Raw genomic sequence first — 15,300 nt, 5'->3', positions numbered from 1 at the left:
GTTTCTTTCAGTTGGATTTATTAAGACCTTGTAACACCAAGTATAATAGAACCACCTTACAAAAGCCAAGAAACTATTCAGCAACAAGAACTTTTGCCAGAACCAGTTACAAGTTGTAACCATGCACAGAACAACAGCCTACGCAAAGTTTTGCATGTCATGAAGACCCAGTTCACTCAAACTGTGGATTATCTTTGTTTTTTTTTTTCTTTTTTTTTCAGCAAAGGCCATGTCATGCTACCCTACATCTTTGTAAATTTGGACTCCATTTAGATGGCTACATTGTGTTGTTGTTCGCTGTTGTTAAGCACTGGGTGGAGAGAATAACGGAAGTTGCAAAAGTAGACTACTCACCACTAAGGCCCAAGTGACCACCTTACAAATGTCCAAAACTCCTCAACAAAATCGAGGTGTTCTGGTTCTTTTCATTTACAGGAAAATAAGTGACTAGTATACATAAAGTTGCACGTGGATCATGAAGACCAAGTTGTCTTTGTTTTTGTTTTGTTTTTTGCAACAAAGGATGCATAGGAACTGGACTCAACTCTGTGTTGTTGCACTTAAAGAAAACACAGAAGTGGTTTTCTGAAAACCTCCACAACTTCACCAGTTTTAAGATCTACCCCCACCCCTCCAACTTGCCTGATCACAAACCCATAGACTATTCTGTGTAAGGCTCAATTGAGAAATACGCCAACAGTGTTAATTGTACAGGTCAAACTAATGTTCCAGCATCTCTTGAAATGGTGGTGGATGCTTAGGGCGACTTCTTCACTTGAGCTGCATGCATTTTAATAAACAGATGGGAAGAATGCTCAATGTGTAAAACAGCACATGCGAACGCATACATGCGTGTGCTGCTTGGGCGTTCAACAAATACGTGCTCGGCTTAGTTTATTGCCGTTATTCAATTAAAGTCTTCATACTTATGTGTGTCTGACTCCATTCTTTCCACTGTCATATTCCCCTGTGTGCAGCCATCATTTTGTATCGCTGATTATCTAGTGGCTTGACTTCTGTTTCTTAAACAAATAATCTTCACACATAAAAACATGCTTGTCAGTGATTTAAATATTTCATTGGGATAGAATTCATTCATGGACGAGGAGAGACTGGTAATTATCTATATATATAAAAGCGAAAATGTGTGTTTGTGTGTCCGCAAAAACTTTTGACAGACAGAACAAAAATTGACAAACTTGGTATCATATTGAAGCTCCATCCTTCGCCCAAAAAATTGGCTAAAAACGCTAATTTTTTGCACCCTGAAATAAACAATTTTCTACAGGGGGGGATCAACAAAAACCATCCTCTCATGACGAGATCGGTTTTACGCAATGCGTTAGATGACGTCATGACCTGATTTAGTTTAAATAGTTGAAGAACTGACTAAATTTCATGTACGTCGCGTTAGCTCAGTTGGTTAGAGCATTGGTTCATTATCTAAACGTTTTGGGTTCGAATCGTGGTGTGAGATGTCTTCTTTTTTTTTTTTTTTTTGATTTTTTAAATTTAAATATTGAATCAGGGTTATTTAAGCCATTTTCACATGTTCTTTTTTTTTTTGTTTTTAGTTTTAACATTCGTTTTTCTGTTTTCTTTTTTGTTTTTTCGATTTTTACATTTAACATCGTTCGTTTGCCTTACGTTAGGTTTTTTTTTGTGTTTTTTTTTCGATGTTTTGATTACTCCCCCCCCCCCCCGGAACCCCCCACTTATTCGTTTTTACGTTTTCTTTTTTACTTTGCTTATTCTTAGGTTTTCATTAACAACCACACACACCTCCAAACACTCAGGCAACGCCGGGTACCCCTCCCAGCTAGTCTATATATATAAAAGCGAAAATGTACATATGTATGTTTGTATGTGTGTTTGTATGTCTCGCAAAAGCTTTCGACATGGGTCACGGATTTTCACGAGATTGGTATCATTTTAAAGCTTGATCCTTCGCCACACAAATATCGAAAAATTGGCCAAAACATTAATTCCTTCACCCTAAAATCATCAGTTTTCTACAGGGAGGGGTCAGCAAAAACCGTCCTCTCATGACAAGTTCGCTTCTACGCATGCGCAAATGATGTCGGAACATGATTTAGTTTAAATATTAAAAAGAACGACCTAATTTTGTCAACATCGTCTTAGCTCAGTTCATTAGAGTGCAGCCTCATTATCTAAAGGTTTTGGGTTCGAATCATGATGCGAGATGTCTTTTTTTCTTCTGTTTTTTTTTGGATTTTTAAAGGTTTAATATTGAAATATTTAAGCCATTTTTTCATGTTCTATGTTTTTTTTATTCTTATTTTTCAGCTTTTTTAAAGTTTTTAACATTCGTTTTTCTGAGTTTTTTTCCATCACATTCACGTTTTCTTTTTTGTTTTTCCAATTTTAAGAAATTTTAACATCGTTCGTTTGCCTTACGTTAGTTTTTTTGTGTTTTTTTCGATTTTTTAAAAGTTTTAACATTTATTTTATATAAAATATTTAATAATTTACTATTTAATATTTAAAAATATTTACTTCGCTTATTATGTTTTGTTTATCCCCCACCCCCACCCAAGCACACACACCTCTAAACACCCGGGCAACGCCGGGTAAACCCCGCTAGTCTATATATATAAAAGGCAAAATGTGTGTGATCATTTTATGTATGTCTCGCAAAGGCTTTTTTCGCCGGCATTTTTAACGGGGTTACTATGTCCTAAAACTTTTTATATACCGTCTAAATAATAATATCTACGATTTGTGAATGCAGGTCGCGTCTAGATTTATTTACATCAACTTTTATAAAAATCGTGCTATTTCGCTGTGTCGCCTGTTTGTTCGGCTTTTTAGTATAAATAAAGTGAAACTAAATTCAAACGGTGCATGTTCTCGGCTTTCGCGCTGAAACATCCAGAAAGCAATCAGCTTTTGATCAATGTGGAGTTTCTCCTTATATCAGACAATTACTATTCGATTTGGACAATCCCCTTTAAATGGGGAGCTGCTTTCCCCCCCCACCACCATCATCATCTTGGGGGAAGTGAAAACTAAAAATACTGCCACATCATCGTAACGCTCCCGCAATGACCTCATTTAGCATCTACCTGTCAATCAAACCTCTTTCACTCGTTTTATAAGCCTTAACTTAACATGCTAATCAATTACTCTCACTCGTGGCCGAGATGGTTAAGTAGTTGGCTTTTGTTTCCACCTCCAGGTCAAGGCTTCCGGGTTCAATCCCGCCTCCTGACCAAAACTATTTTTTTTTCTTTTACACCTTTAAACACCCGGGCAACGTTTTTTTTTCTTTTAATTTAAATAGGGTTATTACTTTGCTTATTTGTTTACCCCCCCCCCCCATACACACAGCGTTGTTATCTTAAGATTGAAGGTTCGATCTGACAGGTTTATTTATGCCATTTTTTTTTTCCGTTTTGGTTTTGGTTTTTCCGATTTTTTTTTAACATCGTCTTTTTTATAATATTTAAACAGGGTTATTACTTACCCCCCCCCCTTCCCCATACACACAACTACAAGAACTCAGGCAACGCCGGGTACCCCAGCTAGTCTATATATATATAAAATGCAAATGCGGCGCTCGCATTTTTGTATGTCCAAAAAAGGCTTTTTTTGCTGACGGTCCCAGGGTCATTACTATCCCCTAGATAATAAGATCTAGGATTTGGGGACGCGCGTCATGTCTAGATTTATTTACAGCGACTTTTACAAAATTATTGCTATTTGGCTTCTCACATGCTGATTCGGCTTTTTCGTATAAAAGCGAAACTAATTCAAAGCTAAGACACTGTTCTCGGCAATCGCGCCGGGAACGTCCAGAGGCAATCAGCTTTAATGTGAGGAAAATTCCTTATATCAGACGATTGCTATTCAATTTGGACAATCCCCTTTTGATGGGGAGCTGGTTTCTCCCCAACATCTTGGGGAAACAAAACCAGCCAAAGTTGAGTAAACAAAAAAAAAAAAAAAAAAAAAAAAAACCCTGCCCCGCAGTAAATGTTAACTCCGTTACTTCTATTTGACCTCATTAATGAGGTCAAATAGAAGTAACGGAGTTAACTTTATTGCGGGCATCTGTCAATTCAAACATCTTTCCGTTACTATTTCTTGGTCGAGGAACGGTTAACGCCGTACGTTTTTTTTCACACTTTATTATTTTCCAACTGCGCCTCAAGACATCGACTTAGATTTTTCCTACGTATCTACCAAAACGATTTTTTTTATTATTCTTTTGTTTGGATTTACCCAAAACCACACACACCTCCAAACACCCGGGCAACACCGGGTACCTCCCGCTCGTATAAAAGCGAAAATGTATGAATGTATATATGTATGTATGTATATATATGTATGTATGTGTGTTCGCTTTTTCTGTATGTCTACAAAAGGGCACCTGTCAATTCAAACATCTTTCCGTTACTATTTCTTGGTTGGCGAACGGTTAACATCGCACGTTTTTTTTTCACACTTTATTATTTTCCAACTGCGCCTCAAGACTTCGACTTCGATTTTTCCTACTTACGTACCAAAACTTTTTTTTTTTTAAACAAACACCCGGGCAACAATTTTTTTTTTTTTTATTCTTTTGTTTTGATTTACCCAAAACCACACACACTTCCAAACACCCGTTCAACGCCGGGTACCACCCGCTAGTTCTTCAAAAAAGAAAAAGTCGTCAAAGATTATTTTCTTCCTTATAACATACTAGTGTTGCCCGGTCATACAATATGCTTAAACATGATATTTTAATTTATGCAGATTGCATATGTATTATAAATGGTACTTCTTCTTTTATTGTAAATTGAATTCATTAATAAAAAAAAATTAAAATGGTGAGGTACCCCCGGGCTTGAACAGGGAATCATTTGATCTGTAGTCGAATGCTCTACCACTAAGTTATATCTCCAGATTATAATAAATCTTTTTTTTTAAGAAATGATTTGCTGAAATTTTATTATCTCCCTTTTTTGGTGTAACTAAAATATTCCCTTGTAAAAATTCTTTTTTACTTAAAGGAGAGAAAAGCTATTTGTTTGATTTTCGATATTTATCCGATGAATTTCTGTACAAAACATATCTAAGAACACTGCCAGACATATAAAGAAGCTTTGTGTAAAATTTGCAAAGAGGAAGGAACTCTCTCACACACACACACACAAGAAGTGACTTTTCTATAATAATAGAGATAAACTACCATTAATGTTTTTCTTATCTAACTCAAGACATTATCGACAGACAGGCTCATTTGAGATTCACCCAGATTTCTACATTGCTGTTACACCTGTGCTCTGTGGCTCTCCTCAACACAACTGTTAAAAAACACTTTTCATTTCAAATCATTTTAATACCTGCAAAGCTTATTTTGTTTATAGAGTTTATATTTATTGCCTGATTCTTGGATATACTGTGTATATTTTACTGGCTGCAAGGCCATACTGAAAATGTATTCAAATGACACACTTTTGAAATTTATACTAGCTGATTCCATCTCTACCTACCGGCATGGGGCCACAATATAAAAGACGCACTTTAAATTTTGAGAATGCATAAATTCTTATTCAATATGTTTTTTTTTTTTTTTTTTTTTTTTTTGTCTTTCCTTTTCAAAAAGTGTCAAATTTATCCACAGTTAACATAAATCGAAAGGCCATTTCACTAACAGTCACATGACCTACTGACATCACAGAATAAAGTAAAACAGCCACAGTACTATTATGAAGGATGGTCGTTTTTCTGTTTCAATTCTGAAAGAAATTGGCACCTTCCGGTATGTAAACTGCAGGAAAACTTCAATATTAGCACAGTCCTTATTCTGCATAAGTACCAAAATTTTAATTAAATGTATCATAACTTTTGTAATCTACCAAATTATATACATATACTAGCAGGAAGACCCAACATTGCCTGGGATTGAATGATGATCAACGAATGTTTCATACTCCCATATTTTTATTGTCATCAAAATCGGTGAAATCATCCATTTTTCAATTAAACTATTGATTGTCTGCTCTAGTCGAGGACCCATCACGATGCACCAGGAAGAAGTTTCACATGTTTCCTTGCAGTGACTTAGTCCACAAACATTGTAGTTTACATTGGACTGTAGAGGACCTACTGTTGATTTTATAAAATTATTTTTTATATATAATGGATTGAATTAAAGTTTAAAATGTAAAAGTCAAATATCATGGTTCTATTGTGCTCTAAACAGAAACATTCATTTTAAACAAGCCCCTGTCATATCAAAGAACCAACTGTTGATTTTATATGTTTGTCCTTTTGGGCTTGTGTTGCAATAAAAATCTCAAATGCACTTGCGATGTTAGGCTGTGTAAGGTGTTAACTTTGGTCAAAATCGCCTGTTCCTTCTTTCATTTGATTATTTAAATTATCAATTATCAATACTTATCGGAGACATTCCAATAGAAAATCTATCTAAGAACACTGCCAGGCACATAAAGCACTTTCGTATGAAATTTCATAAAAATCGGTCTAGCCATTTTCAAGCGCATAGGCAACGAACTCACACACCGTTCTTTTTATATAGTAATAGATGGATAAATTAATACATAACTGATTAACAATTTTTTTTTTTTTACAGTTTACCTGACCATGGCGTTGTATGGAAATATGTTGAATGCGTCTTGGAGATTGATCAAGAAAAAGGAGTTAAGGTAAGAATGTTGAAATGACAAATTAAATAATAGTAATCAGAACCAGTGTTTTTCACCCTCAAACAAGGCACGATGCCACTTGGACAAAAGGGCCTACTATTTAGAACCATATCTACAGGAGCACTACATAGGGAGTTGAGCAGTGAGATGTTTGTTCACATTACACTAAAATTTCTTCATGTTAGTACATTCAGGGAAGTAGCTAACAAGGAGAGAATTCCAAAGTCTAGCAATCCGAGGGAAGAAACTAGAGTTGAAGGCTTTCCAGCATCTAGGGATTACAGTGAAGGGATGGGATTTGCTGCTTGTAAGATTAATCGAGGGTATTTACGTCCCCTATTAGGCATGATCCTGTATGTTCGAAATGGCAATATGCCTTGTTTGGAATGAAAGAGTAGTAACAAAAAAAAACTAAAAAAAAAAAACAAATTATATGTGACATAGATGCTCAGATATATAACACCCCTTCCCTCCTACTGCAGAGAAGAGAAAGGAAAGAAGATTTTTATGTATCCAATATATTTTAATATGCCTCAGTAGATGTGACAGCAGAACAAAATCCACCGATGAATAAAACTCAACTAGTAGAAAATTATGTTGTTGGATATTGAGTATGTATAGGGAGGGTGAGGAACTGTCATGATGCCCCTCTTAATCAAATAGTCTGTAACAAGGATGGAGTTGTGAACTGGTGCATTGTCGTGGTGAAATGCCATTGACCCAATTTGAAGAGTACTGGCGTCTTCCGATGGAATCTCTTTCTGAACTCCCTTAAAACCTCAACATAGTATTCCTTGTTGACTGTCTGTCCAGTGGGAATCCATTCTATGTAGATCATGCCCATACTGTCAAAAAAATGGATCATCATAAGTTTCTGGGTGGATTTGATACCTCTCTGTTTTTCCTTTTAGCTATATTTTTAATAACACCAAATCGCATACATTAAGTACTGCTGTGTTTATCCAAATAAATGACAAATTCTTTGGTTATAAAAACAGTCGCTTTTATTTGACAGATGGATGTGTAACATGGAATGGAAGAGAGAGAGAGAATTAAGTGGTGGGACAACAGGCAAAATGCGGTCAACACATGTCACTTTCTCAGCAGTCACTGAGTTTTTGTTCAACTCTTTTTTTTTATTATTAAGTTCACATTTCATTGTTTATTGTTATTTGCTTTTGTATCAGATGCCTTTGTGTCAGAGATCAATAATTAGGTCATCTTTTATTATTCACTTGCTGTAACTGTCTGCCGTTTCCCGGGAGTTCTCTTTTTATGTGAAACCTCATTATTGCATGCCTCGGGGGCCCTAAGCCACAATATCCAACAATATGACATTGACAAGAAGACAATAGAGAATTTGACTCTTTGGGCCATAACCCAATTAAGCAATAACTAGCCAAAAAGACAACAGGCGATTAGCAAAATTATATGCTAACGTATTATTAGTAGGCCGAAATATCGTCCGTGTCATCTTTTTAGTTATGTTGCTTGTGCTGATATATCAATCATGCAGGGTTAGAAGGGTTAGTCATTGACAAAACTTAACTAGAAAACCCATCATCTCAAAAAGAACGTTATTGAAAACTGTCACCATAGAATTACCATAGCATATGAACTTTATCCTTGAATTCCTATGATATGTTAAAATCTGGATGCGCTGTGGAAAAATTTAAGTACATTTGAATTTTTTGTCACATATTTCATATACAGAAACCCCATTCTTTAAATCTTTCTTTCTTTGTATCTTTTTTGTTTTCATATCATTGTCTTAAACATTGTCAACTAAATGCTGTACCAGAAAAAGACCTGGATGCACAGCATCAGCCAAACAAAATCATTTCAACATACAACATCCTGTATTTGAGGCCACCACCAGTAGAATTTTATTATTCACTTCCAATGATAGAAAGAGATGACATGAGGTCAAAAGGTGGAGAAAGTCAATGCAGTATCATTAAAGCATATTAGAAATTGCTTGGGCAGCCTGTCGGCATTCTCAGGCAACAAGCAATAAACTTACTCCACCCGGAAAACAGGAGGCAAAGCCTGGGAGAGTGAACTAACAGGGGAAAAAAACAATTTAACAATGGCTTAGACTTTGTTGACTTCGGGGCTGAGGGAAAACCTCTGACTGACCAGTAGAAATTTGATTATGTGCCAGAGCATAACGACTTGATAGAACTGAATATAAACTTCCTTTTTAATACTTTTTCTCTTGAATTGCGCAAAATCCTCTTTAATGTTGCCACTGTTTCTATTTTCATTAGACCATTGTATAACATTGTATAAGGACTAACCTATGAAGATTGTAAGGACTGACCTACAAACACACTACAACTCTTTTCAATTTTGGTGGATGTAGTATTTAATTTCCCAAGACTGTCAATTTCTCTTACTCTCTATCAGTGGCTAAAACTAAACAAAAATTTCACAAAGTTTCTTTCCTAGAACTATCTGTCTGTGAAACACAATACCGTTTGGTTGCTTCTCAGCTGATTATAACATGGTCGTATTCAAGTTTAATATAAATAAGTCCTTGTTGAGCTGTCCTCTTATATAATTAAATCCTACCCAAGTTCCACTGTGTTCTCACAATCTACCAGACATTCATTAAACCTTATCTTCAAGTGGCTTTTTGGCCTTGATAAGCATTGACCCCTCCTCAAAAAAAAAAAGCATTAATTTCATTTATTAAAGTTATGTTTGCCTTAATTTTTTGACAAAAACATTTGTTTAAAAAAAAACATGGTTGTATTTAAGGGCAAGATTCAGTGGGGCTGATGGGTGATGCCAATTCTAAAGATGCGACGTCTTTGTTTGAAACCAAAAGAAAGATTTCTCTTAAGAAGGGAGTAACTGCAGAGTTTGCTGGCATATCAACTGTGTGGCTGATATAATAACATGAAAACAAACAAAAAAATTGTTTTATTTTTACTGAAATGTTTTTACATTTTAATTATAAAAAATGTCTTATTTTTTATTTTGTGTGTAAAGAATACAATTATCACACAAGTGTTGTTTCTGTCCTCAGGTGTTCACCAATCGTCCATCATCTGAGCCAACCTCTGGCACTTCTCTCACACCTGACACAATCATTGACTTCCTGTACCGTTTCCCACGGGCTGTGGTGGAATATCTGGAGTTCCTTGTTTTCCAGAAAAAATTGGAGGTGATTTTTTTCTTATTATTGAAACATCCAATAAATATTCTTGATGGCAAATGTTTCTGGGGTTCGCAACGATTCCATTTAAAAAAAAAAAAAAAAAATTTGTCAACTTTTTCCTCACCCTTTGTCATCTTCTAAATGTTCATGTAACCTGTTCAAAGGTTACATGAGCATTTAGAAGATGACAAAGCGCTTATCCAATCAGCTGTCAGATGATAAGTTTGAAATTCATTAAATCAGGAAAAATTGTTGAAGCCAAAAATGACTTTCATCACGTGATATCAATGTGAAATCTCTGCCTTTCCCCATATTAAGAATGGTTTTCTAAATAAAAAGTCATTCTTAATATGTGGAAGTGAGGGGGGGACTTAATTTTGAATTAATCGTCTGATAGTCTTTGCTTTAGCATCTTCTGGCTGTTTATGTAACCTGTTGGAATGCGAAGTTGCCAGAGATTGGGTCATAAACTGGATAAGTACCATGCAATTTAATATTTTTTTTTTTAAGTGTGAAATAAAAATCCAAGTAAAAAAACTTCCGGTCAACATGACATGGGTACAGCTATTAATATATAGTAATATATGATGGTCAAATGTTTTTATATCCAGCTAAAGGTCCTGGATATGACCTTAAACTATATCCGATGATGAGTCCGTAGCTTGCGGGCTTTAGGGAGTGTGGATCCCACCCTTTAACTGCCATTGCTCCCAGGTCGACTGAGCTGGAGTGGTACTATCTGTTAGGGTCTCAATGGGTTAAATGGAAACCGACTTGAAAAAAACAAATATATTCTATTAAATTTTATTTTTCAAAATCTCTGGATTTGGCATTAAATAACCTGAAAAGGGTTGATATACCATAAAACAAAAACAACTAACCAACTAAAAAATATATCCAGCTAAAACTTGAAAAATACACAACAAGCACCCATAAAACCATTACTAGGTAGAAGTCTTATATGATTTGCAATTGTATTGATTGATTGAACCTTAAACCTCCAGAAAAGTATCACTTAGTACTGATTATTGCAGAGTACTTTAATCGTGTAAATTCCCCGAGTTCAACAAGATACACCTGAAGAAAATCAGAGGTTATAATGACGAAAACATTCAAGATGAGAACAGTAATCCAAAGAATCCAAATAATATGAATGATCAATTCTTATCTAAAAATTCAGAACAGATACAGATTGATTTTAAAGTTCTGAATTGTTTATATTACTTGTATTGATCAGACTATTGTTCTCATCTTCAGTGTTATTTGTGAAAAGTTTCGGTCTGATTGTCCTTCGACCATCCTCAGGCATGTTGGTTGTTGTTTGGAAAAGAGAAGAGTTACTGGTTCTGTAGATATTTTAGTATTCTTTGAGTTGCCCTGTATTTTATGGTTATTGTTTCGTATTTGTGAAAAAAAATGGTTGACAAAGGGGAGGCAACTCTAATAAAGATTGTCAAGTAATTTTTCACAAATACAAAACACTAACCATAAAATATCGACAGAGCCTGTAACTTTTCTCTGTTATTTTCCAAACAAACAACAACAAGAACAACACGCCTGAGGATGGATGAAACATTGCACAAATAACACTCAAGATGAGAATATTTTGATCAATACAAGTAATATGAACAGAATGATTTGTTTAAAAATAATGAAATAACCGACAATGTTATGAGGTTGGAAAATATTTTTTATTTAAAATGATCGATTCCACTCAACCTGTTTAATAGATTCATATGATCAAGACTTTGAAATAAGGTACTTATTTAGAATTTAAATTAAATTAAAAAAAAACTACAGAAAAACCTTTAATCTACATACCCGTCACGGAATGAAGTTATCACATTCCAAAAACCATGTAAATTGATCAAATAGGGTCTTTTTAACTAAGAAAATCAAAATTTACAATTTTTAGTGATTTAAAAAGTTTTAATTATTTGGTACACAAACAAAATTCCAGTAGTTGAATTGAGTTATCGCTCTTGAATTTTAACACATTCCTCATCATAAAATTTGATTTTCTTTATTAATAAAAATACTTGATCAGTTTGTGATTTTTGAAATATGACATTTTCATTCCATGATGGGTACATACATTATAAAAATTTGTTTGTATTTTTGTTTTTTAAATTAAGTCAAATTCTAAATAAGAACTGGAAAAAAAATCTAAATATTCAATGTGACATTTATTTTTTATTTCAGCGGGAAAAATACCACACCCATTTAGCTGTTTTGTATATGGACAATGTCTTACAACTTAAAAAAGCTGAGAATACGCCCCAAGAAACTCTGGACTTGGCTCGGTAAGACATTTTGATTTGCATCAATGAAACATTGATTATATGCAGCAAAAAAAGTTAGTTATGGACATAAGATTAAATGTTTTATTGGCAAAATGTTATGATAATTGAAAGATGTTGCAATTTGATATCGACAGACACATTACAATCTGATATTGATAAAGTATTAAATTGAATATCACCAAAAGGCATTACAAAAATTGTTACTTTTAATCTATTTGCTATTAACGTGCAAATAAACTTATTTCTAATTTAAGTATTTTTTTATTTTTATTTTACTTTTGTTAGTTTGAAGAGATCAAGGGGCTCCTTCCTGGGGCTAACACTTGATTCTATTATAATTTAAATTTATATCCGAGGGCTCTTTTAAGAATAGACACTGTTCCCTTTATGCTATCTGTATTTCCTTACAGCTTGGTTTTCCAGGGATTGCTTCTAAGTATTTTTTTAAAGTTCTTTTTTATTAAGCTAGTTGCTCCTGTCACAACTGGTATGATGTTTATTTCTTTCAGAGACCATGTTGCTTTTAGATCATTTTAAGGTCCTGATATTTTGTTATCTTTTCCCGTTCTGCTCTATTAAGACCAAAGTCATTTGGAACTGTGACATCGATAATGAGTGCAGTCGTTTCGGGCTTGTTCCATATTACTATATCTGGCTTGATGGCCTTGTCTTTTATGTATCTACCTGCCTGTATGTCTTTGCCGTAGAACACTGTCACTTTTCCATTTGGTGTTGCCGGTGGTGGTTCATGTTCCCAGATGTTCAACGACCTATCTAGTTACATGTGTTTGTTTACATTGGTGATCCTTTAAACCAACGCATTTCAGGTGAAAACATTATTACATACTTATGTGTCATGGCAAAATTAGTGTAAATCCAAAAAATTACGAAACAATGGTCCAATAGATTATATGCTGGATGTATTTTTAACAAAAAAATTATCTCCCCAGATATTGTGTTTAAAGATGGTAAACCCTTAAGTCAATTTAACTTTAGGGTTATCTCATTTGTTTTCATACTGAATTGGTTGCACAACTCTTCCACATTAAATGCTAAAGTTTGATAATTCAATAAATTCTATTTTTACTTGTAAATATTTTTCGACTGGATCATTCTTTTAATATCTACTAATACAGTAACATATATCATAGCATAGATGTAATAATGTTTTCACCTGAAATGTGTTTGTTAAAAAGATCACCAATGAAAACGAGTATCTGTTTTTTTCCATATTTCCAGATCTAAATTGCGACACATGCTCCAGATATCCAATTTGTATCGTGTCCAGCTTATCTTGGGGAAAGCCAGAGAGACGGACATGCACGCTGAATGCGCGATTCTTTATGGCAAGGTATGCAACTTCCCAATCACCTGTTTCTCATCTCTCCGAAAAAAGATAATCAAATTCTGGTTCGTCCATTCGTTTGTTCGCACTTTTCTCAATAACCATTCCTTGAATTTAAAAAAAAAAATTTTGCACAAACATTAGTCAATAGTGAAAGTAAATTTTTCACTCCTAGAGAGAGACCTCGCATTTTTTTAACATTTTATGGTTATTAATTAACAATTTATTAGTATTTTAAGGATTTCACAGTCGGCCATCTGTTTGGTTTTTACTAATGAGTCACCACTTATCAAGACTAGAAGCAACTCAAGGATAAGGGTTAACGAGATTGATGGATTTACAGTTGAATGATGAAGAATATCATGATGTAACAATGCATTGATGTAAATTCACCTGCCGTGATCGTCTTGTACATTGTTCCCAACGAAAGCTGTCTGTCAAGTCAGCATTACAATGAAAAATCCTAACACCAAGCAAAACCAAAAGTCCAGCTTATAAACATATAATAGACTTTTATTATTTTGGTACTTCTGCAGTTTAAAGCCCGTTTTTCTGTGAGTCTTACTCGGCAACGCCCGGCAGATGATGGAAATCACCGGATTATACCAAGCAAATGGAAGTCAATAAAAAAAATGAACGAAAAAGAAAGAAAATAAAACAAACTACCTACTGTAATAATTTCATAAATTTTACTGTTTTATTTGTTTTTTCGTGGCAACTGTTTTTTTTCTTCTTTTTTTTTGGGATGGGGGTAATAAAAGTTTTGCTTCTTTGAATTAGTGAAAAAATATTTTTTGTTCTGTTTGTGTATGGAAAGTTATTTTGGTATTTTTTTTACTACCTGTCCCAGCATAGTATAAATACCCCCAACCTCTCCATGTTAAGAATGGCTCATGGAATAAATAACTCCAACCTCCCCATGTTAAGAACGGCTTTTGAGGTTGGGGTGTTTATTCTGAAAGCCGTTTTTAACATGAGGAGGTTGGAGGTGTTTATACTGGAATTATTCATTTTCCTTCATTTTCACAAGACTTGTTGCTTGAAGAAGCACAATGATACTCTGCTCTTTCTTTTCTTTTCCTTTTCAACTCTTTCCTTTTCTTCCTTTTTTTTTCTTCCAATTTTTACCGTCTGCTTGATCACATCTCTTTTTGCTCACTCAGTATAATCCAATAATCCAGCGGTTTCTGTCATTTGCCGGGCGTTGCCTAGCGTTGCCAAGTGAGACTCCTGGAAAAACGGGCTTTAAACTGCAGAAGTACTGTAATTTTTGTTGAGTTTATAAATGGTACCCATCTACATAGGTGAATGACAGACTGGCAGCATTGAATTTTTGCTTGATTAACATTCACTGAAGATAAAATCCAACTCGTCTCTGGACATTATTTCTCTAACCAAGATGATCCTAGCGAGACATTTCCCTCAAATGAGACACTTGCTTTTATTTTTTTTTCAAACAAAGGGAATATCTCTTGGATGGTCTGACTAGCCAGAGGTATTTGCAGCTCTCTTTTCCTCTGGTCAAGCTTTCGCCCTTCACATGCACTAACAAAACATGTTGAAGAACACGTTTTCAATGAAATGAAAATGACAAGAAAAGAAGTAAGAACAGTAAAACTCCAAATAGAAAATACCACTGCCACCCATTCGTATCTACTAAAAGGCGACAAAACACCAAACTGTGCCCCATGTCAGGAACCCTACATAGTGAAACATATCTTAACCGGCTGCATATATTTCAATCAAACACAAATAAAATACTATCAAGAAAACCATCTGAAAGACTTTTTAACAAAGTTGATTTCAAAAACC

At 34.5% G+C, this 15,300-nt stretch overlaps 1 protein-coding gene across 1 annotated transcript in view; it reads left to right on the top strand.

Annotated features, from left to right (window-relative positions):
• Positions 1–15,300, top strand: part of LOC145260357 (transforming growth factor-beta receptor-associated protein 1-like) — a 90,221-nt gene that overhangs the window by 57,505 nt on the left and 17,416 nt on the right. Inside the window, exons 15-18 of the mRNA XM_080118289.1 lie at positions 6,602–6,674; positions 9,709–9,846; positions 12,043–12,143; positions 13,383–13,494. Of these exons, the coding sequence (XP_079974415.1) occupies positions 6,602–6,674; positions 9,709–9,846; positions 12,043–12,143; positions 13,383–13,494 (424 nt within the window). The remainder of the gene's footprint in view (positions 1–6,601; positions 6,675–9,708; positions 9,847–12,042; positions 12,144–13,382; positions 13,495–15,300) is intronic.

Source organism: Euprymna scolopes, chromosome 36, assembly GCF_053919585.1.
Source record: "Euprymna scolopes isolate OS-2025 chromosome 36, ASM5391958v1, whole genome shotgun sequence".
NCBI classification, from domain to species: domain Eukaryota; kingdom Metazoa; phylum Mollusca; class Cephalopoda; order Sepiida; family Sepiolidae; genus Euprymna; species Euprymna scolopes.
Note: the sequence above shows the minus strand (reverse complement) of the source record. Positions and strands in the feature narration are given on the sequence as shown.